Genomic DNA, 24896 nt, shown 5'->3' on the forward strand with positions numbered 1-24896 from the left:
GACCTTGTGCCAACTGCCATGCTGCCCTTTTCCCCTTCATGAACTCCGCTCTCACCTCCTCTGCCAGTTACTGCATAACTTCCTCCAGGCTATTTTGCTGCTGGTGCACTCCTTGAAGAAGATGTGGGCATTGATCCCAACCAGGTTGAAGATGTTATGTAACACAGCCACTAGCCATTTACGTGTACCGCCTTTCATAGCGTACTTCCTTGCCATACTTGGTGTTATTGTGGACATCACCAGCTTGGGCTTTGCCCTCGGCCTATCGGTGATGCCCATGCAGCTTTTCCCTGGTAGATGGGAAGTGTCGCATCAGCACATTTCAGCATCTTTGTGGTAACAGCTTCACTTGCTCTTTCGTGGAGGGGGGCAACTGACACTTCATTTGCCCCAGGGTGCTAACTAGGCTGGTCTTCTTGGCCTGCAAGGCGTTGGCCTGTTCTTGGAATGACTCTGCAAGTCTCAGTGCCTCACTCTCTCCCGTGACCTGACCTCTGCTCCGCGTTCAGGCCCGTTCTGCATTTATTTTGTTTGGATATCCACAGCAAGCCAAAATTTAAATTCAAATTTATCAGGTACTGAATAAATTTGCACCAGGCCTTGGTGGGGAACAGCTGTTCATCCATTGTGATGTCAGCACTGTGCTTGTAGCCAGCTACGCTGTTCTGAACAAACCTGTTGCCACGGTCAGGTCCCACGAGCTGTCACCACGGTGTCGATGTGCCTCAGCCACAGATATGCTTTAGCATGCCCACTGTCAAACACAGAAAAGCAGTGAGTGAATCTTCAGTGTTGCGCTTCGTGTGCGCTGTGAGGACAGGAGGACATTTTGACTCCCTGCACATTCCACACCGTCCCATCCTTCCCCTTTTCCACAGCTGCCTCTGTCTGAGATGACAAGGGTGGGCTGAGCACTCCAGTTGGCTCAAAAGCTAGTTTGGGATGCCTAAAAAAAAAAAAAAAAATGATAAAAATGATAATAACAATAATAATAATAATAATAAGTCATCATCATCATCATCATAAGAAGACCAACAGAAATAGTGAATAGCCCAGGAAGAGCATAACGCAGCACTGGACAAGACAAGACAGCAGAGCTCACCTGGCACATCAGCCGTGAACAGGACATCTGGATCCGGATCCGTAGTCTCCAATGAAAATAGCTCTAGGGATGCCAATGTCATTCTGTCAGTTGGACCATCACTATGGTGGAGACTGAAATATCTCAGTAACTATTGGATGGATTGTCATGAAATGTTGTACAGACTTTTTTTTAGTCCCCAGAGGATTAATCCTACTAACTCTGGTGGATCACCAAACCATCACTGATCCATCACCATTGATGGCTGACGTTTTGTTAGCATTGTCATTGCTAGCATGCTCACATTAGTATGCAGCTCAAAGCACACCGGCGCCTCTTAAATCTCATAGATGTGATAGTATGGACTTAGCCTTTGAACATTTTTGGTAAAAATTTCCATCCAAGTCACAACGACACTCAATACAAATCACAATAACTGCTCTGATTAGTTCTCACAATCTCCGTTTTATACCTATGGCACAGATATAAAATTCGGGACTACTGCTGAAGAGTAAGTGGAACCACAAACACTAAAACAGATTTAACTTTTGTGCTTTTATACTGAAGTCCTTAACATGAGACAAAGACTAGCAATCCTTGTTGCAAAAGATGCCGTTCAGCTGTACAAATTATATACACCAAGTACTTAGTTGTCGTGGTGAACACAAAAACTACCACTGCTGTTTGCTGGAAACAGATCTGTCTGTAAATGTAAGTGTTTGGCTTATGAACAAGGTCCATGGGCCTTTGGGTCATGAAACACAAATCTTTCCCAAGCAGCTTCCTGTAAATAAGCAGGTAGAATTTTAGTGTTTTGCTCAAGGGTATTTGGGGTTTAGCAGTTGGGAATATACACAATGCCAGCTGCAGAAATTGTACCTCTGATTTTATGCTTATGGAAAAAGGCGTGGGTTTATACTTTGTTTAGTCAACACGTCAACCGAGTCATCAAAGGAATATTTCACAGCATCCAAGAGAGACTGCAAATATACTACAAAAAAAAAAAAATCCAAAAATTCACAAGAACAGACTCAGAATTTTACACATTTTCATCTGACATGCGTGTGTGTGCGCAGGGCACACCTTCCTTCCATAAATGATGTGATTTGTCCTTTCACTTTGCCTTCAGCATTATCGATTGTTCCTCTCCAACAAGAACGGATTCACTGGTGCAGCTGACTGTTTCTTTCTTAGCTCTCATGTATTTTTGAAGGTTGGACATCAGGTGGATTGTTGCAGGTGTTCACAGAGGGGAATTTGGTCCACTTTGCTCTAATATATATCTCATTCTCTCTTATTCACTCTCATACTCTCCTTCACAGCCTCCCTACTGGTATTTGCCTCCTATCAAATTCTATTCTTTAGGGAGAAGGAGCGTTTCAGAGGAGACGTACAGAACAAACTGTGCTAAAATATTCTTAGAAATACGTTTTCTGACAAAACGTTTTATGTAAGTATCATATAAAATGTTGGAAATCAGGAAAAAACTTCTGTAGCAACAAACAGTTGTGCCTGACGTTTTTAATCTGAAAAACCGATCACTCCTCAAGCTCAGCAGGTCACCCTCATCCTCCAAAAGCACAACCACCAATCTACACATTTGCAAAACATTCCTTTATTATAAATAAATCTCCTTTTTGTATAAAAACTGGCATGCTTCAACCATGGCATTTTACAGGTTCACGACCCAAGGCTACAACCCGGTTAGCCAAGACAGCAGGAGGAAACACACTCATCTCATTATGCAAGGGCGATCCATCAGACAACGGTGAGACAAGAATGAAAAAATCGTCACAACCACAAAAATACTTACAAGTAGAGAATAACAACAAACATGTTTGAGTCTCATAGATTTTCTCTTACATTTCTCTTTTTAAATATCTTTTAAAATGTAATCTGTTAAATCTCTTTCCCGGCCCCACCATTGCCCTTTTAGATATAATGTCTACATGGTTTCTGAGTTTTTTTTTCTTGATATTTTTTTTTTCATTTTTATGTTTTTTTTTTTTTTTGGTAATTTTTGTAGTTTTTAATAGTTACACTGTCCACCACAGTGTCCTATGGTATGTCACTTTTTTCATGTCGTCTTTTTTTTTTTTTTTTTTTTTTAAAACAGGTAAGTTCATGGTAGGACCAATGAGCTGTGAGCAGCGGGAAAGCAGGCACACTGACTGGCTGTTTATGTGGTCCCAACTCTCTGTGGTTTGATGCGGAACAATACAAAATGTCTCATGCTTGGATTCCATTGGGGGCTCAGTCTGTCCGCCAGTTCTCCAGCCAATAGGCTTTGAATGACGGCTTCTTCTTTTGCTTGGCCCTGCCCCAAGACACGCCCCCTCTCCTGTCCAATCCCCTTCTCCGTCTTCAGTGGTCCCTTCAGATGGCATGATTGCTGTAGCTGACATATGTCGTCTTAGTTGATGAAGCTGTGTGAAGGGTGGAAAGGGTGGAAGATGGAGGGAGGAGTGGAGGTAGAAAAAAAGTATAAATGGGAGGAGTATTGATGAAGGAGGATGAAGATGATAAAAAGAGCATGAATGAGTGATAAAGTGAGGATAAGAAATGAGGAGTGGAGAGGAAATGAGTAAAAATGGATGAGATTGAAAAGATACAGTGAAAGAGAGAGATTGGAGGGATGAAGAGGGAAAAAAAGGGAAAGAAACAGAGAAGAAAGCAGTTGAGAGCAGATTTTTCTACAGACGGTCACGTAACAGTGTCACATCCATAGTCCACCTGAGTTGTCGGGGCTTTTTGTCAAACCCATTATGTCTTGTGTCCCCTCAAGCATTCCATGGTAAATGTCAATGTTTTTGCAGCAACTGCAGGCCTCTAACTGCGCTACTGTTATACCCTGATGCTTTCATACAACACTTTTATTATTATTTTTTATGTCTTTCACTTCTGTTTCACCATCACACTGCTGGAATAATGGAAAATCGGTACATGATGAAAAAAATATCTAAATATCAAAGAAATGAGTCTTAGTGCATGCAATTCTTTTCCATTTACTTCAGAAAAAAATGTTTATTGATATTTTCTGAAGAGCACTCTTAAGCAAAATGTCAGGGGATAAAAAAGTAGAGACTCTTAACCTTGCATTCTGTCCATCGCCACTGTATAAATAAACTGTTGCCTGGACCATATGGAACTTCTCATTTGCAAACTTCTTGCAAAGTATGTGAGGAGATGACTAAGCTGTTTAACTGTTGACTCAATAAAATAACTGCGACCTTCTTCCTTCACTGATCCTAATAAAGTGCCCCACAGATAAGCATGGTTTGTCTTCACAGGTCTGAAATCGATCATGCAACTGCATACAGTATCCACAGACTGCACAGAAGCACGTGTTAAGAATGGCTTAGACTGTAAGCATGCACATTTGATCACAGACGAGGATCGACTGGCACACATATTGTGCACACGCAACCAATGACAGAAACCGACACATGCACATCAAAGGACTAGACTGATATAGATTTATGGAGACGCGTAGAAAAGCAAGCATATGCACACACAGACACACACACACCCCTACACACACCCAGCTCATCACGCATGCACACACTGAGGCGCACATGCACATGCAGACACACAATGCTGTCATTTCATCTGCAGATTGCTGACACAGGAGAACAGGCTCAACATAAAATAGAGCTTTGAAGTGGATGTACCAGCGCTTCACTGTCAGAGCTCAGAGAAAACACACCATGCTATCCAAAAACTGTCACTGTGGCAGCTCTTTTGCCATGCTAAAAAAAGTCAGGCGTGAAATTAATTTTCACATTTAAACCAAACTTTTCCAAAATTAAAGCAAAACAAAAACTTTATGTGCAATGCGTATGTAAGCGTAAATGTACACAAGGGAAATTATTTGTTTGTTTTGTGTGTTTTTTGTGTGTGTGTTTGCATGGATCTATTTCAATGACAAGCAATTAAATTGAAAATATAAATGTATTACACACAGGAGGGATGAGAAAAATGATTTGACTGTGAGACTAAATAACCTCATTTGAACAGCTGCATCATAATCAAACCCACACAAATGCATCAGGAAGATGGCCCCCCGGGATCAACTGCTAACAGTGTGCCTCAGGCAGCAGAAGACAGAGGGAGGTGAGGGGGGGAGAGAAAATATCGTGGAAGACCAATGGGATGTATCATCAGCACACAGAAGAAGTGGCTGACATCAAGAAATCCTGCCAGTGGATTATAAAGGCCCGCCTGAAGGACAGCACAGAGGCTTTGATCGTGGCAGCACAAGAACATGACCCTGAGCACCAGATCCATAGAGGAAGGGGTCTCTCTCACAGCAGACAGGGCCCAAGGTGCAGGCTGTGCAAAGATGCCCCTGAGACAGCCCTGTACATAGATGCAAGCTGGGAAAGAGTAAATTAAGAGGCATAACCAAGTGGCTGGGATAGTGTACAGGAGCATCTGTGTATGTATTAGAGGTCCCCAAGTCCTGATGTGACACACCACTGCAAGTAGTTGAGAACAACAGAGCTAAGAACCTGTGCGACTTCAAATTCCAGACTGACAAACAGCAGCTGACCAACGAACCAGACATAGTGGTGGCTGACAAGGAGCAGAAGAGGGCAGTTGTGATAGATGTTGAAATCCCAGCTGACAGGAACATCCGAAAGAAGGAGCACAAGAGGATCAAGAATTACCAGGGGATGAAGGAACAGGAATTACCAGCTGTGACACCCAAAATGGCTCCAGCAGATTCCAGGTGCAACATCTGAGGTCTCTGTCCAGCACCAGGAAGAGCTAAGGTGCTGTGCAGAACCCTTAAACTCCCAGGAGTCTGGTAGAGGACCCGAGCTCCTGTTACATGCACATGCAGTTCAACTCTTTGAGTGATTATGAAGAAAGTTTGAAGTCACTAACTTTTGTGATATTGCTTTTTTTGGGTAATTGACAATTGCAAGTCATCACTGTCAGAGAAAATGGACAACATCAGCCTTTGAGCAGTCATCCACTACCTCGGCCTCAAGGGCTTCTCACCCAAGGTCTGATTTGGTCTGATCTGACACCCTCAGACTACTACATATTATATTTATATATGTGTATATATTTTCTATATGTGTGTGTGTGTGTGTGTCTGTGTCTGTGTATGTGTGTAAAAGCTAGTTAGTGAACCCTTGGGCCTAGATTGCTTTGTCACATTTCTGATGATTTTATTAGTTTATTATATGTATAATTATAAAACTTTGGTGTTCTCTTACTCACTGTTGGTCTCCATGCTCTCACACAGCTCAGTCTTCACCTCTCCGTTGGGCCGGTCTCCTCCTTTCTGGGTCAGTTTTCCCGACATGGTGGCAGCTGTCACGATTGCCTGTATAAAATATAATTCACAATGAGATGTCCATTTATTGTAAATGAAGACTATTAGTATGGTGGAGGTCCACACAAGTTCTGGCTTCCTTCTTAGTCTAATGTAGATCCATGCAACGTGTTTGTCAGATTTCTTCTTCACTAATTTCTTCAGTATAAATCATATTAAACATCAGCCAAAATATCAAATCAAACCAATTAAGATATGGAAAAGTTTATGGAAACTTAAGATATGAGATTAAAGTATTTTACTGTGCACACTGAGGCCTTCCTCACCTTGAAGCTGCGTTTTCGTTTGGGTACGTTCTGCTCAGGGTGGAAGAGGATGATGTAGACCTTGGGCATGTAGAGCATCCCCAGAGACACAGAGGCAGACAGGCTGAGGGAGATAGTCAGGGTGGTGGTTTGGATGTACATCTAGAATTAGAGAGAGAGAGAGACATGCACACAGAAAGAAAGAGAGACAGAGAGAGAAAGAGAGAGTCATTTATCACATTTCGAGTTGTCAGAGATAGTCTGTGTAATCGTCCAACTACAGGTTATGTCTGATGAGGGAAAGAGGAGGAGGACAGATGGGACGAGGGGGAAGAGAGGAAGTAAAGGATGGTCTAACAAGAGCGAAATTAGCAGAAAATTTGTGTAGTGACAGCTACAGTGACACACAGGCAGGTTGATCAAATGGTATATGAAATGATTGCAGCAATGAAGTTGCTTAATTGCCCGTGTGGCGCAGAGCTCATCTCTTTGTCTAAGAATGTGAAATTATTCTTAGAATTTTTTTGGCAGGCTGAAACAGGGTGTGGTTTGTTACAAGTAAGTTGATAATGACAAAAACTACAGCAAATTTACTTTCAGACCTGTTTGTCTGAAAGTTTGAGCATCTAGCAGATGAGGCTTGGTCGATATGAGACCCTACAGGGATAGAAAACTTGATTTTTTTGAGCTGTTGCTGAACTAGTTTTCCCCTAAAACTCAGTGTAGTTCTGTACTGCACTGTCAACCAGACAGACAGATGCTGTCCTGTATGGTGGACTATGTGGCAGGCACTAGTGAAAGGGAATAGTAAGTTGACTGAGGGACTGATACAATAGCATGTACTGTAGGTAGACAGTCAATGTTGTTATGTACACCCTACTGAATTAGACTATTTCATAGGACCCCATCGATTCTGCCAAGTAAGCTGGAACACAGTTATAATAAAACAAGAAGACAGTCGAGCAGACACACACACATAGATACGCACACTGCAGTGGACTGTGCACTATAGTCCTCAGGTCCTTAGTGAGTTTCAGAGAGTAGTTTGGAGGAGGACAGATGTAATGACAGGCTTCACCCACACCCCTGACAGAGCTGACAAGCTCTCAAGACATGGGGCTTATCAGGCGAGCACTGTCTACGGCATACGGAGAGAGAAAGGCAGAGGAAGGAGGGGTACAGGGAAAGTATGGTAAAAATGGAAGGAGAAAGCCAGGGAGGGAAAGTAATAAAGAGGTACGGGAAGAGAAGGTGGGGGGGAGAAGAAACATGAAATAAAAAATGAAGTTATGGGATGGGGGCAAGTGAGGAGAAGAGTAGAGGTAAATGACTCGTGGAGACACTGATCAAGTGAGGAGGAGACAGTGGAACAGATACTGGCCAACTCTACATTGTCAAGAAGTGCACAGGCACACTGACTGAGGCAGTGTTACAGCCTGACGAGAAGCAGAAAGTAGAACAGAGAGAAACTTCAGCTCCACTGATAACTCTGCAGTGGCTGCACACCTTTTCAGAAAACCACACTGTGGTGCAGTGTGATCGTCTAATCTGCCCACTGCTGACTTCACTTTCATTTATGTACAAGAACAGTTTCTGTACACTTCCATGGTACACGTGTGACATACAAGAAAGATAACTGACAAAGTAATAATGTATAGAAGCCCTGCTTCACATTAGTCTTGTTAAAACAAGAAGAACTAACTCCCTTTATATGAAGCTGCTCATGAGAAAGTTACCGAACCATGACATGAATCCTTTCATTAATAAAGAAACATACATGTGGTATCAACATATGCATACACATACATGAGATACCAACTGGATATCTGATACTAAGGAAACATCAGGAACTTTATTATACTAAGACTCAGACATTCAGTAAGGTAATGCAGGGAGCAGAGTCTTGGGCAGGATATGCTCAGTTTTTTCTTTTTTCTTTCATTTGGTAATTTAATTCAGAATTCATTGTAGGCTGTAAATGCTGTAAATATGCCTCTAGAAGGAGTTTCATTTTGAGAAGACATTTGGCCATTGGTGAAAAAAAATGGAATTCGGAAATGAACATTACAAAACAAATAAAGAGGATATGACTTCAGGATTCTCAATAATTAGCAACAGCCCTAAGCTGCCTTGTTATGAATGTGTTTAACCAGACTGAAAATGAATAGTTTTATGTTCTTCAAACGAAGAAAGGTCTGTCTGCAGTAATACGTCTTTTAGTGAACGGTGTCCAATTTCTCAACAAAAGCCTGACCAGACCCCATAACTCCTGCCTCGAAAAGAGCTCACCGGCAAATTGGATTTAGCATTCAACAGAGACAGAATAAAACTAACAAACTAATACTTTAAATAGATGAAAATACCTGAATTGCCCCTCTTGACTGTGTGATGGTGGGTAAGGTGGTGGTTGAAACATTTGTATTTCTGTACTTATGACGACCATCACTGACTTTAATCAAATCTAATCCCAATCTGCTTCACCTAAACCCAATCCTAAACCCAAAACCCAAAAACTCAACCTTCAAACAGATTTTTAAAGAATCCAAAGTGGCGTCACTTTCCCAAAACATCCTTGGTCTCAAAGTCTCAAACTCAAATTGGTCCTCTTATATATAGTGGAAAAAGAAAACACACACCTGCCTGAAGGTGTAAGTTGATAACACTGACAGTAGCCAAAGGCAAAGCAGAGTGCACAGCCAATAAACTGGATACGAATGGACACACACACACACATTTCAGCATGTGGGTGTGTTGCATTTATTAAATACAGGCCTTGCAATTAAATGCACAGAAGTGAATGCAGGGAGACCTGAATTCACATAAAAAGAATCTAATAATAACATGGAAAATCACACACACAGTCTCTTTTTTTATGGATGACATTCCTGTGGCAGAATCACAGAGTTTGTTGGCCAGAGGTAAAGAGCCCTGCCTGCAGCTTCCCTACAGGCTCTGATAGCAGTTTACACGCCACTCCCATCTGCTGACTTCCACCTCAGCCACAAGATAACACACACGCACACAACACAAAGCTCTAACACGGAACTGAACTTTACAGCTGTGCAAGACAGATCACCAATTAGGCAAAGGGGGGAAAATATAAGGGGTAATCTGCGGATTCATTGTGGATTTGTTTGTACTTGCCATATTGCTTGTCTTTCATATTTCCTGCCAACAATTTGCACTCAATTGAATTGTACTGATACAGGAGATCAGTGAGTGTCTATATCAGAGAGGAACAGATGGAGACACAAAAACATGTTTTCAGTGGAAGACGGGGGAATGAAACTGAGATAGAGAAAAAAGACAGAGAGAGAGTCAATGAAGAAAAGATTGAAAATGGAATAACCTACGGAAAAAAAAGGCAGAATGACAGTGAAAATGAGAGGAAAAGAGAGATTCCCCCAAGCAGTGAACTTGCTCTTATCAAAACAGCAGCGAGTCTGCTGATAGCCGCTTCCATTACATCTAGCCTTTGGTCCAAAGTTGTGGCTTCCAGCTGTTATTTACACAAAGACACACACACACACACACACACACACACACACACACACACACACACACACACACACACACATACATACATACACATGCACATACAAACTGAAGACTGTCCTCCTCTACCTTTCTGTCCTCAGCTGATAATAGCGAAAGCTGTGTGCATCGGAAGAGCGCTCTATTATCCCAAAAGTCACACTCAGAAAGTAGACGATCAGCTACGGATGGCTGCATACAATGTGTTCCCCTAAGATTTAAAACATTTACAGAAGCAGACTCTCTGGTCCGTGATAGGAAGAGATTCAGAGAAGAGGAACAGAGGGATGGAGTGATGGCTGATGTGCTTTTAACACCTGGGGAGAGGGGAGAGAGAATAAAAGGGGGGGGGGGCACACTAGTGTTGCTCTTACTTTCAGCCCTAAAGTTAAAGGAAGTGATGCCTTTGGTGAACTGCTGGTCAGTGTCAGTGAGTGATAATCATATTAAACACATTTGCAAAAGTAATGTTTCCCAGATTTTTTAAATTATTTTTTTTAAACAAACTGTATTGAAATGATTGCAAATATTGTTGCTCCTCTCACAATATTTGTGATCCCCCAAAAACGGCTGACTCTTCTCTGTCAAATTGTTTTTAATACAGATCGAGATTGAGCCACAGTGCAAAATTGCACAGTTGAAGCCACTTTGATGATTCCACACCACTCAGACAGAGGAGGCTGTTTTGGTCGGTTGCCAGGGTAATGGCAGCACATGGAGGATGAAAGCGAGCCATAGCCATGGTTCAGTTCATGCTTAGACAGGAGAGGAAGAGAGAAACTCAGTCTGTTACATCGGACTACATCTGGTTTGTTGGCCAGATGTATTCAGGTGTCAGTGAAGTGCTCTGAGCTACAGAGCGCTGAAACCAGTCACACATTTGGGTGAGTTTTGGACCATTGTCTTGACACAAAGCCTGAGGATACACCGCTATTATTAGATGATATCTATCACATTTTGACATTAAATACATGATTTATTTATATAATTATTTTCCCAAAAACAATCATAACTTGTGCTGCTTTTCAACATTAAACATATCAAGAACTGAGTGATAGGATGAGGCAGAAGAAATTCTAACAAATAAAATCACATTCATATCACAAATACATTTCCTGAGAGGAGAGGGAAAGAGTGTGTATCTGACCAGATACACACCAGACTAGGTGGAGCAGCAAAGAGATTAGCAGCAGCAGCTTTGACATACAGCTCAAGGAGGCAGTTAAGGTACTTCAAAACCCTTATGTCTGTGAAGATTCTCAGTTGTCCAGGTCATGCTTATCCAAGAAAAGTTGAATTGAGGGCAAGATACTTGAAAGTATCTACAACCAAGTCCAGCGGAGGGCCGGTGGGCCATCAAAAAATCCATAAAGTTTTTACCGGCCGTGTCTGTCTTTTAAATCCAAGAAGAGTTGAATCGAGGACAACTGGACTTGGTTGCAGATACTTTCAAGTCCACTTGCCCTCGATTCAACTCTCCTCTTTAAAATCATTAGTGTCCAATTGCTTCAATTTGTGCCAAAAATCAGACTCAATCTCTGAGTCATAACTCAGTTAATCCTGAGTTTACTTAATCACATTTGTTTGTCCTGTTTCAAACTCAAACTCACAGGCTGCCGTTAGTTTTTCTCCACAGCAATGAGGTGGTTGTTAGAAATCAGCTTTCTGGATGAAGCAGCATGGAAACACCAGGACCAATAAGCCTAAAGGCAAACACACTTCTCACGGGGCAATATGAACATCATCCATGCAGTGCAGTGAACATTACCACTGAATGTAAGTCGCTAATGCTGAACAGCTGTCCTAATCCTGATACTGAGAGACAGGCAGCTTGATGGTTAGGCCACCCATCAATTGGTTAAGTATATATATATATATAGAGAGAGAGAGAGACGCCTTCTTTTCACAGGACACCCATTTGATAGCTGAGGCATGACAGCTAATGTTGATAGATATTCTGGGTTGGCTTGGCTGCACCATAAATGACACTGAACTACAACGTACAGCTTATAAAGACTACATCAGAAACCAGTCAACTAAATTAGGCCTATCTTCTGCATACAGTGAAATTCGCTGGCCTTGATACATGCAGAGCGGTGACACAGGTGACATGTACAAATTAACTTAATCCCTTAAACACGTTGTGCAAAACGAAGACAGGTTTTGTCATGGAGTTTTTCCTCTACACATTCTGTGGACTGTCCCTCAACAACACCACTTGGCTTTCAGGGGCTCTGCTTTCAACGCCACTCACGGTGAGGTCATTCATACTAACATGTAGATTAATCACTGCTCTTGAAAGCAGGAGTGCTTGTGTCAGACTGAGGTATGATGCAGCAATATCTCCTACACGAGGTCTGAAGGGGTGTGTGCACACAGAAAAGCATGTATTCATACTAACATGACGCAGAACATACAATACATGGGTTATAAGAGAACACACAAACACAAATCTCAGCTTCTCATGCTTGATGAACCAAGACATCAAACATGCTGAGTCATTGCACTGCTTCTATGATTATTGCAACTCCTTTCATACGTACTACAGAGCGAGTAAAGGGTGGTGTAATCAAAGAGCTCTAGCCAGCAACATGGCAAACTTTGCCAAAAGCAGAGAGAGGGGGAGTTAGAAAGATACAGAAAAAGAGAGAGACACAGATGGTGTGAATATGAAAGACAGTACGAGTAAGTGGGAGAGAGACGAGAGGGAGGGAGTAAGAAAGGACGCAGGAGAACGACAAACGAGAAAAGAGGCATTTGGGAGAACAAGCAGCGGCTGACAGGAAGTGGAAGAAGATGGCGAAGAGAAAGAGAGGTGGAGAAATAAAGAGGAAAAAGTGTTGAAGAGAAAGATGGAGTGATGACAAATCAACTGAACTGAGGAACAAAGTACTGAAGCACTTTTAGCCATGGGCATGTTGTTTGTGGTAGAAAGAAACTGTTGCCCACAGGACACTCGCGCCAGGGTTTTGTTGCGTTGCCAAACAGTCAACTAGTTGCCCGATGTCCCTTGCTGGCATTGTTAAAAGCCTTCATTCACTGCAGATCATTTCACTGATCAAAATCATGTACATTGCAGTAACCCTCACTAGGAATCCCTGCAAGCTCTGAAAACCTTTTACTGATGTCCCTGAAGACAGACAGGACACGTCTTCGACCACAGAGAAAGACACTTCTGAAATCATATTTACCAACAGATTGCAATTGATTGGTGGAAACTGATAGTCAGTGGCAGAACATCTGTCCTTCACTTGGGCACCGTTGCACCAAATTGCTGCTCATTTGCATTAAGCTGAACTCGTGTTCAACTCTCTGTTGCCGAGGAGTCACTGAGATCTCTTGCCAAACGTCACTCCTCTCCCTTTTTGTCTCCCAGCTCTCGTTTGAAAAGAAATGGCTAGCGGTCGCTTTGCTTCATGTCCCGAGTCAGCTAATGGGCAGAGAGAAAGAGAGATTGGGAAAATAAAAACAGAGGGCCGAGAAAGCATTGTGCATGACATCTTTAATTCCCGACAATGTCTTGTATCTTTCCATCTCTCCTTTCTTTCCTTTTCACTCGCTCACTTCGGCCCACACTATCTCTCATGATTGACTGGTGCACTGCACTGCACCTCAAACTACTGTGAATCTTCCTCTGGAATGTTTTCCTCTGTCCTCACCTCTTAGTCTCTCCTCCTTCATCTTTCTGCCTTCTCAAACTCCATCCTGTGTTCTGTTTGTCTCGCGTATCTCCTCACCATCTTTATTTCTCTCCATCTCAGCTCTGCATCATTGAACATGCGGCTGTCTGCGCACCTTGATAATGAGTTTAGCGATGTCCTTGATAGGTCCCTGTCCTAACAAAACCTTTTTATGAGCAGAGTAACATTTCAGATCACCTGAGGGCCCCGTAACGAACTTCACACTGCCATTTAGTGTCAAACCCTCCCGGGTGTGTATTTGTGTGAGTGTCTCTCTGTGTGTCTAATTGACACCGCCTGTTTTTCTCCACTCACACCATGGGACCACTCATCATTTTAATCACCTGAGCCGCGGGAGGGTGAAGGGATTTTATTTTTATTTATTTATCCAAAAAAAACAAACAAACAGAGGCAGTCAGGACCGACTGTTTTTTCACTTGGCGAGCTTACTTCCCTCTTCAGTAAAACTCTTTCCTGAATGAAATGGATGATCCTGAGAATAAATGGACAGAACAGAGAAAATAAAAATAAAAACACATGAAGAGGTATTGTGACTGACTAGCACCTGCATGTTCCCTGTCAGCTGGCATCATAGCAGCTAATTTACCAGCTCCTTTGGCTCACCAAGTCGCCCTGTTAGCAGTCACTATGTTACCAAACTATGTTTCTCTCGGTGAGTCTGTTTATGTCTTCAAAGCTAGGTGGAGTTGTGTTTGATCATGTGCTCAGACCAGTCCACAAAGAAGGCTGCAGAGGTTTCAAACATAGCCCCAAGTTTTTGATCTGCAGCTCCTCACTCAAAATTAAATCAAACTTCAGAGGAAACTCTAAAAAGAAATACTTCCACTGCACTGAGAGAAAAAAAGCATCTAAGATTTCCAAATTTTGTATTTTATTTATTTATCTGCCTGCTGTGACCTAAGTTTCATTTTACGTTTCATTTACCTGATGCTCTTCTTCTGAGAAACTTTCAACAGGTAGTAAAATGCATTGCCCCTCATGGATCACCACAATTTTAAGCTTCTTAGCAATACAGCCATGTGGAGGACAACAAAAGACTGCAAAGAGCTGGCAATCTTTGCTTTTAGTCACGCCCGTTTCACAATCTCTTAATGTCTTAGTGATTACTCTCCCCTGAAAATAGTGAGATAAGACACTGTTTTTGTTTGGCAATTAAAAAAAAGCAAATACATCAAATGACAATTAATCAGGAGAGGACGACTCACAATTAAGGATCATTATAGTATTTAATTACAACTTTTTTTAATCCTTTGAAATATAGAAGTATTAAACTATCAGAGTTCTACTTTCAACATCACTGAAGGAAATGTATTAGCTTCAAAAACCAAGTTCAGTTCATATCGCACTGCAATTATGTAATCTATTCAACTCATATAATACAAATAAAGTTTCTTTTTACTGAATCCAGCAGGCTAAATAGATTTTTTTCCCAACAACACAAAAAAGCTGTCAGTGTAGGCTGTCTTAAAATAACCTCAAAACCATCAGTTCATAGCCACAGAGGAAACAACTAGATAGTTGTTACATCAATTACAGTGAAGTGTTCAATTCAAACCACCAGCCATATCAATTCAGAAGGATATTATTTAGGAACCCATTCTTTCTCAATAAAAAAAAATACTTAGAAGGTGAGAGGAGTGTTTTTTAAATTCTTGTGCGTGAAAGAGTTAAATCTGTAGCTTTTTTTTAGTCTCTCTTTCTCAAGATGCTTTTTTTATTCTGAGCTTGTTAAATCCCCAAGTTGCACTTCTCCACATACCCATCACACACATTTTTCAAACATGGTGCTTTGATGAAAAACTCTTTAAAAAAAAAAAAATAAAAAAAAAAAAAGCACTGACACAGGATTCTCCAACATAATATTTTAACTTTGTGTCAGTGCAGCTTAATTGGGCCCAAGCGTGGTCACTATTGTCCACAAGTGCCTCATTATCTTCTACAAAACAGCACTTAGGAGACATTTTTTCCTCCATCTAATCTATACTGGTCTAAGGTCTGTGTGAGTGTCATGAAAGAGAGCACAGGCTACTTCTTGAAATAATGTTACATCTGTGTTTGCTCTGCCACAGCTTGTTAGTGTAGCTCTTATTGACTTGCAGATCTGTACGAGGTTCGGCCAGTAGTCTCAAGTCAAACAGATTCTGAGTGCACAGAGGTTTCATTGTAATGCACACTGTGAGGGTGGCCCTGCTGTGAAACTCCCTCTCTCTCTCTCTCCTAACTGACATGATTGTGGCCCCACTGTGCACAGCTCCAGCCAATTAAACTACCCAGCGAGGACTTGCATGGAGCGTCATCAGTCAGCAGACTGCTGTCCAAATTGTAGGGGGAAAAAAAAAACTGTGTCACACCTTGAGCATATAAAAAGGGAGCAACTGTGTGTCTGCTCTTCTGTCACGGATGTTAAATGTGCCTGGTTCTGCAGATGAATGCAGCTGCAATCGTGACAGAAACTGAGCTGCAAAACAGTTTCCCACTGTAATACTGAGCCGCACTACACAGTCCCAACCCTCTTTTGTAATTCTAATGAACTTATTGCGAGAAAGAGAAGCCAAGGTAATAAAATCACTGCATTTCTGTAACTTTATTTAAGGGGACACACCTGTGGACTCACACTATTCTGCTTGTGTTAATTATGTTTTTGTTCAGAACAGTCCACTGACACCTCTAATTCAACCCTGCTTTGAAATTCTAACTCCTGATGAAGGAAATGTCACGAGTCCCCAATGCCTCACAAAGTTATCAAGATACTGTTGCCTTAATAGTTTCCTTAATGTTTTAATGATGTTGTGGCCATGTTGCCTAATTATTTCTAACTGTAGAGAAGAATGCTGTGGTAGTTTTAGCTGAGACAACTGATGTTAAGACTTAATCTGCAGCCAGCTAAGAAAAGCAAGTAAACAGTGGTCAATTGTTCTCTGACTCAAGAGATGCCTTAAGTGCTTGCTCTGGGGTCAGGCTCTGGGTCTCTGTAAAGCGCTTTGAGACAATTTTGATTGTGGAAGGCGCTATATAAATAAAATTGAATTGAATTGAATGTAATGGAGTTTCAGGTTTTATGAGTTGCTTGTGGTTTAGTAAAGTTTTGTTATGTGGATAAAGTTTATGAAATTACCATCTGAAATCAAATGTGCAGGCAACACTTTAACTGTGCTCTGCAGTGAAACTCAAAGATCTCTGACAAGTTGGGCTGGTAAATTAAATGCAAATTCCAACATATAACTAATTGCAAACTTCTCAGGTGTTTAACTTTTTCTACTAAGTTGTACTAATGCTAATCTCTTTCAGAACACACACAGTGTTGAAGCTGCTACTGTTATACACACACACATACACACAAATTACAAAAAGTTCTCCTTTCTAGTGGTCCACACTAAAAGGTGCACAACACTTAATAAGAGGGAACACGTTAAAACCCCAGCAGCATATATAATATACCTCACTTCATCTGGAAGCTCAGACCGGAATAAAAAAATTCAAACTTCACAACTCTCTGCTGACCAGACTTTTTATCCCTGATTCAGACCTGAATGCTGCCTGAAGCCTTGAGTCTGACAGAGCACCAAAATCCTAAAGCCAAGTATTTCCTATCTATCGCCAGCAACTGGATGCCAGGTTATTGCATCTGCACAGCAACAGCTTGAAAGGCAACAAAATTTGAATTTCTCTCGGGATCAATAGTACAGCACTAATTAAACTGGGGCATCAGAAATAGCTTAATTTAGCAATTTTTCAATGTTTGTAATTTTGCTTTAATTATCATCCTCATGGTTAATTAATGTGGTACGATTTACATAAAATAGAATGCATTTGCATTCACGTTTTACAGTTTGTTCTGTTAATTGGCTGTAAAAAATAATCAGAATTTATAAGAAGAAAAAGATTGTCAGCACAACTCGTTAATCAGCTACAGTGTCTGTGTCAAGGCTTTTTTGCTTTGTCATGCAGTCTGTTTTGACACAGTTCGACATACAGTGGCTTAACAATGTGTTCAGACCCCTTCACTTTTTAAACTTTATTGTGTTAATATATTGTTTTGTTGTATATTTAATTTTAAATGGAAAGAATTTTTGCCCTTTAATCTTCGCTCAATGTCCCATAATGGCAAAGTGGGAAGATCAAAAATTGAAATCTCTCATCTACAAAGGTATTCAGACTCTTTGCTGCAGCACTCCAAACTATGTTCAGGTGCATCATTTTTGCTTTAATCATCCTCAAGATGTGTCTAGAACTCAAATGGAGTCCACTTGTGGCAAACTGAATTGACTGGAACTCTCTGTAGACCTCCGCAATAAAACTGTGGCGAGGCATAGATCAGGGCAATCATTAAAAATAATTTCTAAAGTATTGAGTGTTCCCATGAGCGCAGTGGCCTCAATAATTGTGAAATGGAGTTTGGAACCAGGAGGACTCTTCCTGCGGTTGTCCTTGTGGGCAAGAAGGGCCTCGGTCAAGGAGGTGACCAAGAACCTCAAACAGAGATTCAGGAGTCCTTTGCAGAAATGAAAGAACCTGATGGAAGGTCGACCATAGAACATCTGTGGAGAGACCTGAAAATTACAGTTTGCAGACACTTCTCATCCAATCTGATGGAGCTTCTGAGGATCTGCCAGAATAAAATCGGATAAACTGCCCAAATCCAGGTGACGCAGCCAAGAAGACTCAAAGCTGTAACTACTGCCAAAGGGGCTTCAACAAAGTAAAGAATTAAGGGTCTGAATACTTTTGTAAATGAGAGATTTCAGTTTTTGACTTTTAATAGATTGGCAAAAATTTCTAAAAACATGTTTTCACTTTGCTGTTTGTTGTTGTTATTGAGTGTAGATTGATTTGCACATTTTTTCCATTTAAAATTTAATCTACAACAGAGAAGTGTGCAAAAAGTGAATGGGGTCTGAATACTCTCACTGTATGTAGAGATGAAATAACAACAGCTACAGTGGAGGTGTAAAACAACAGGATAAACAAGAGAACATCTGACATTTGGTATTTGAGCATTGTTACACAGATGTAAATGTGATGGAAATGACTGTTGCATTGGGATTAAAGGGGAATTTTGCTGGATTTATAGTGTTCCTTTCCTATCCCATTGCTCCCCAGAGGATAGCTTCTCTGTGTGTGTGTGTGCATGTTAGTGTACTTAGATGTATGTCTTTGTGAACGTGGAGCATGCACGTGTGTATGCATACAGTGCAGTGTGTCTGCGAGCGCAAGCATCACTGTGTGAGGTCCCCCTTGGGCGTCCCCCCCATCCTTCAACATCTCCCTGTTTGATGTCAGGATCTGACACTTGCTGTCTGTCTCTCCCCATTTCCAGCCAAACAACCAAATCCCACCAGAATCCTGCAAAAGATTGCAAAACCCATTCCTTCAAAAATGAATGAAAGGTTTTTTCTTTTTTTTTCCTTCTTTCCTCCACACAGCCTGTTGAAGATAATCACCCCAAGGATTGATAAAATTCTGTCAGAATAAAGACGACATGACGTATAAATCCAGCAAAGGAAAGAAACATTGTCTCAGAAGTGATCTGCACTCTGTACGTGTTCTGTTGATCCCCGTGCAGTGTCACTGTAGGAGTTATAAGCTTATGTGTCGGAATATCAGAATGTTTCCTAATATATTACCTTGCCTGTCAATATAAAGGTCTATACATGCTTTAAATTCCAATCCATACCAAGAAAGTTTGCATTTTTTATCCATAGTCTTAATATTGAGCGAGATTTTTATTGGTATAATCTAACACATGCTGGAGAAGAATTTCTCTGCCGTTTGCCATGTTAAAATCTTCACATAATCTTAACCACAGTGCAGGAGTATTGACATAACTTCTGTTCACTACATATTCATTACTGCTCGTATATACCTACTTTTCCCTCAAGCACCCGGCATACATACATGTTCCTATTTAAATGCTCACACTGCTTTCAGTGATGCTGTATATGGGGTTGATGCGTACTAGCTTTCAACTTGTGAATTTAATTGGAGGCTTAATGCAGTCCCTCCAAGAACTCACAATCTTGTGATCATAATAATTACAGTAACGCAAATTCACCTTTGGGTATCTGATTCTTGAAGGATTCAGACATTTCTCTGTTTCTCCTTTTCCTTTTCATCCTGCTTTCTGTCTCTTTGCATCTCTCTGTGTTTCAATATTACTCTTCTTTGATCACTCTCTCTTACTCTTTCTCTCTAATATTGGCTTGCCTCTCTTCCTCTCATCTTTAGCGTCTGATGGTTGTGTAAATCTCACCCTCCTTTGACTCGCTCTGTCTGCTATTAGTTGTTAATGTCGCTCTCACTCTGCCCTCCCACGCTCTCTGATTCACTCTTTCTTTGCTGCATTTTGCCAACTCCTTCTCCTTCCTTCATCCTCCATCTTCCTCTTTTTCAACATCGTTCTCACCCTCTCTCTCATTGTGCTGCTTTCATTCTGCCTCCCTGTCTCTCTCAACCCTCTTCAGATTACTGTAGATTGATTACCGACAGTTACTCCTCAGTAAGGATCTGGGCAGTCACTGGTTCTCCACCGGGACCACAGTCGCAGCCATAAATCTGTGTGAGGACAGTGAGGCGTGACACTGTGTGTATACATGTATGTGTGTGTGCGTGTGTCGTGAGGGGCAGAGATAGATTTGTGAGGCAGGTGGATAGATTGTGTGTGCTCTTTATATACCTCTGAAGACCAAACGCAATTGCAAAAGGGAGAGAGAAAAAAAATGAAGAATGTTAGTTAAAGTGAGGCCATTTGCCATTCTTCACTTTTTAAAGGGGCCATTTTGAGGTTAAGACTCGTGGGTCTTATTTTAGTAGGCAGCAGCATGTGTATGTGTGTGAGTGTGTGTGGGTGGATGGGTGTGTGTATGAGAGAGATAATGTGAATGGGAGGCCTTGAGAGACGGAGAGTGCAGAGGTGTGTATGAATAGCAGCTCCAGTGACTGAACAAGCAGATTCATACTGTTCAGAACCTGTGGCTGTGTCCCTCTATTACAACACTGCAGAATTCAGTCCGCTCCCAAGCTGGGTTTACGCTCTACTGCAAACCTGGTGTAAACCAAGGTGGCCATGTTCATTTGTAAGAACAGACGTCGGATTTTAGCAGAGAGTTTCCTCTGGATGGAGAGGACAGCTGATCCTCTATTTGCACAAAAGGCATTTTAACAGAGCATGATATAAAAAAATCTCTGTCCCTCAACAGTTCCAGCATCAATTTACAACTCAAATATTCCTCTGTCTGTGCAAGCAACTGGTGCACATACAATAATGACACAAGCACAAACATAGCAAAAACACGCATGCTGTGAAAAAAAGACACACGCCTGCACACACGCCTGCACACACGCCTGCACACACGCACACTCAGTCAGTGGGTTTGAGGGTAGCAGCAGGGTGGTTGCTTCTTCCTCTGTTGGAGGCAGGAGATAACAAGTTGACCATATTTAAGACATCTGGAGAACAGGTGAGGTGGCTCACAGGGAGGAAGAAAGAGAGATACAGATACAGAGAAAGAGAGAGAGGAGAGAAGATAAACAAGAGAGAAAGAAACAAAGAAAGAAAAAAGAAAGATGGTCTTCTGTCCGAGGAGTCAGGCAAAGGTATGATGAGGCAGACACAGAGAGACATAGCTGGGGAGAGGATGTACCCTGTGGTTACTGCTTTACAACAAGCAGAGAGAGGCAGAGGGAAGCACACATGCACACACACAACCTTCCCTGTTTCTGCAGGGTGCGGCAAAAGCTGTTGGAGCCAGCAGCCTCTGCATGGTAGCATGACCTATTTCAAAACAATACTTCCTGGCTGGTGATGGTTAAGAATCCCTCTCTCCCTCCCTTTCTTGATTTATCTCTCTCATTCTTATTCTGTGTCTCACTGTCCCCCTGCATGTCCCCATCTCTCGCTGTAACTTTCCCTTTCAATTTTTATCTCTCCCTCTTTGCGTTTCTCCTCCTCTGTCTTTTTTATTTTCCTCCTCTCTTTCTCTAGCCGCTGTGAGTCAGAGCCATGTTGAGTATTCAGAGGGGAGGAGTGCGAGGGGACAGGACACGAGCAACAGAGACGGATGAAAGGAGGGACGTTAAGTCAGGGGGAGAAGGCAGAAATACGAGATTAGATTAACATAAGAGAGCAGGTTGTGGTAGGTGCATGAGAGCGAACGAGAAGCATGTGACAGTGACTGGGTGAACAGAGAAGATGAGGACATGGCATAATCTCCATTTGTCAGCAAATGAACCACGTAAATTAATTCTAAGAGAGTACAGAAAGACAATTAGGTCTTACATACTGTATGCAGACCTTTTTATTAAACCCTGGAGCCAAGAGGGAATACTGTATTTCTTCAGAGCGATTGTAACCCTTGTTGTTTGAGCACAGACTGTACCCTCTCCTGGGCTCTATAGGCTTCACCACTCTTTTCTTCTCCACTGTGACTATACTGCTGATCTCACTGTACCACACAGAGAGATGCAGCCTTTCTCCTAGTCAGCACAGGCTTCTTTAACTTTTCAAACACTGACCTGGGGGACAGGAAAGTTGCTGTTCTTCCAATGACTCAAAAGCTAAAACCCCCCCCCCCACAAATAATGGTCTCATGAATATGGATGCTGCATGGCCCATGGGCAGGAGAAAGGAACGTGGCCCATCTACCAGAGCACGGACCTGGAGATGGATCCCAAAACATTGAACAGTTAGAAGCTGATAATGAGATGAAGAGAAGGAGAGGAACAAAGTTTATTCTTGACCTTGTAAACGATAGTTTGACAAAAAGCAAATCTTAACTGTAGGTCAACTTACTAGCTTTTTTCAGAGCTAAAGATTGAACCTCCCAAGAAGGAAAACCAGCTGCATATGACATTACATGCAACAACAGTAGGGACCACTACAATGGGGAAAGGGCCCTGGCTAAGACACTGAATGAACACCAGAAACAAGTGCTCAAGACGAGACCAAAACTGCTGAATTCTGCTTGTCTTGTGGGACCAGGAGTCAGGTGAAGGCTGGAGAAAGATGGACATTGAAGACATTCACATCTGAACCCAGAGATTACCTTTAAACTGAGACAGGGACTGGAAGTTCCTTCACCTATCTCCAAAAGCACTTTACAATCTGCCATTGACTCACGCATTCACACACATACACACACACACACACACACACACACACACAAACCATGCTAGCCATAACAGAAACTTAGTGTCTTGGTCACTGACAATACATAGACGCGTGGATGGGAGACGCAGAGGAACAGCAAGCCCTGCAATTAATGGAAGAGACATTCTACCTGCTGAGCGTCAGCCACCTCAATGACAGTAAGTAAGTGGACCTTGAAGTAAGAATTTTCCTTTGTCAAGGCAAAAGATTAAAATGCTCCCACAGAGATGTGTTCCATCACAGCTAGCCCGAAAAGACGCCTCGTCACAACCTCGCATCCATTAACAAATGAACAGTTGCTGCGAGTGGCCCCATCCTTTCACCCCGCCCCCCGCTTTCTCAAACCAAACCTATGCCCTTGATGTAGCTCTCCTCATTAAAGCCCCATCAGCGAGTCACATCATTACCTGTTTATTCCTTTCACTCCTCTCTCTCCTCCTTCTCTTCTTCCCTCTCTGCCAGCAAGCCAGCTGCCACACACTCCAGAGGATATTCCAATTAGAAACAACATACACAGACACACAAATGTGCACTTGTGGATATTCCAATTAAATACAACACACCAGACAAACACACTCAAATGCAAATACACATTAAGTCGCTGGTGGACAAATTAGCTGAACAAACACGGCACGGATGCTGCTCAGCCCATCCACTAAGACGGGACGCTTCAGCACATCAGAACACATTCACACACGCATGCATGCACACACAGACGCATCGACACACCCTAAAGGTGCCACCACACATCAGCATCTATGAATGGTCACAAGCACAGTACAAGGTCATGGACTCGCACAACATAAGCAGTTTCTCTATCCTACGTACACAGGAGCTAAAAGGTTAGAGAAGATGCCAGCAGTCCTAGGATAACCTGTGTGAAACCCACCGCTGGATTAGAGCTTCTGTCTGAGGAAAGCGATATAAAACTAACATTTGCCTTATGATTGTAATTATGCCAGCCATATCCTGTTGCTGGAATGGTGAAATGAAAAAGGTCAAGAAAGAACAAAAAAAAAAAAAAAAACCTCACTGACTCATTTAAAAGCTTCTAGCCTTGATAGCTAAAAGCTCCGCGACTTCTTCGAGGTAAAATAAAATGACAGCGAGCAAAAGAAATACACTATAAAACATCCAGCTAGAGTATGATTTTCCTGATGTGTGATTAGACTGTATCGCTTTGAAGCCAGCTTTTTGCCATGCGACAGAGGCGGGCACCCACCTTGAAAGGAAAAGGGGACAGAGACGCAGGGAAAGTGGGAAAATTATAAGAGCTGTTTCTTTTACTGAGGGGAGAGGAAAGGAAGACTTGAACCCTCAATGAACACATAGATATACAGTATGTATGTAGAAGGGGACGACACAGTGAGACAGGATATTGACATTTGAGATCGTGCTGATGACTATCTCAAGGACACTTTTTGTTTCCCCCTCAAATACTCACACAAAAAAGGCACACATACTATAGTATCAAGTCATCTATAGTAGCAAGTCATTTGGAGCTGTACATTAAATTGATTAATAACCTATGTTTTCTGAACAGCTTAAGGTTTATGATTTGTATCTCTATAGTGTTTTGTGCACACTATGCTATATTTGACAATATACCTGTGAAATACAAAGTCCTATCTATCTGTTCACAGTCATGCATATATGTCTGTTTACTGCTTATCTGCCTACTATGTGCACATTTACAGTATACAAAGGTACACGTGTGTAGCACTGTGGTGCACAGCCTGTGAAATCTACAATCAATCAACCTGCCCCGAATTCCAAAGAGGTTATGAAGTGTTTTATTGTTAAAAGCAGAATAGTCACACTATCAAGAAATGGAATCAATAAG

General features: G+C 41.9%; 1 protein-coding gene across 1 annotated transcript in view; it reads right to left on the minus strand.

Annotated features, from left to right (window-relative positions):
• Positions 1–3457: 3457 nt before the first annotated feature.
• The window catches only part of grm8a (glutamate receptor, metabotropic 8a), a 117331-nt gene continuing 95892 nt past the window's right edge, over positions 3458–24896 (minus strand). Inside the window, 3 exon segments of the mRNA XM_041029981.1 lie at positions 3458–3507; positions 6314–6419; positions 6695–6835. Coding sequence (XP_040885915.1) covers positions 3458–3507; positions 6314–6419; positions 6695–6835 — 297 coding nt within the window.

Source organism: Toxotes jaculatrix, chromosome 22, assembly GCF_017976425.1.
Source record: "Toxotes jaculatrix isolate fToxJac2 chromosome 22, fToxJac2.pri, whole genome shotgun sequence".
Taxonomy (NCBI): Eukaryota; Metazoa; Chordata; class Actinopteri; family Toxotidae; genus Toxotes; species Toxotes jaculatrix.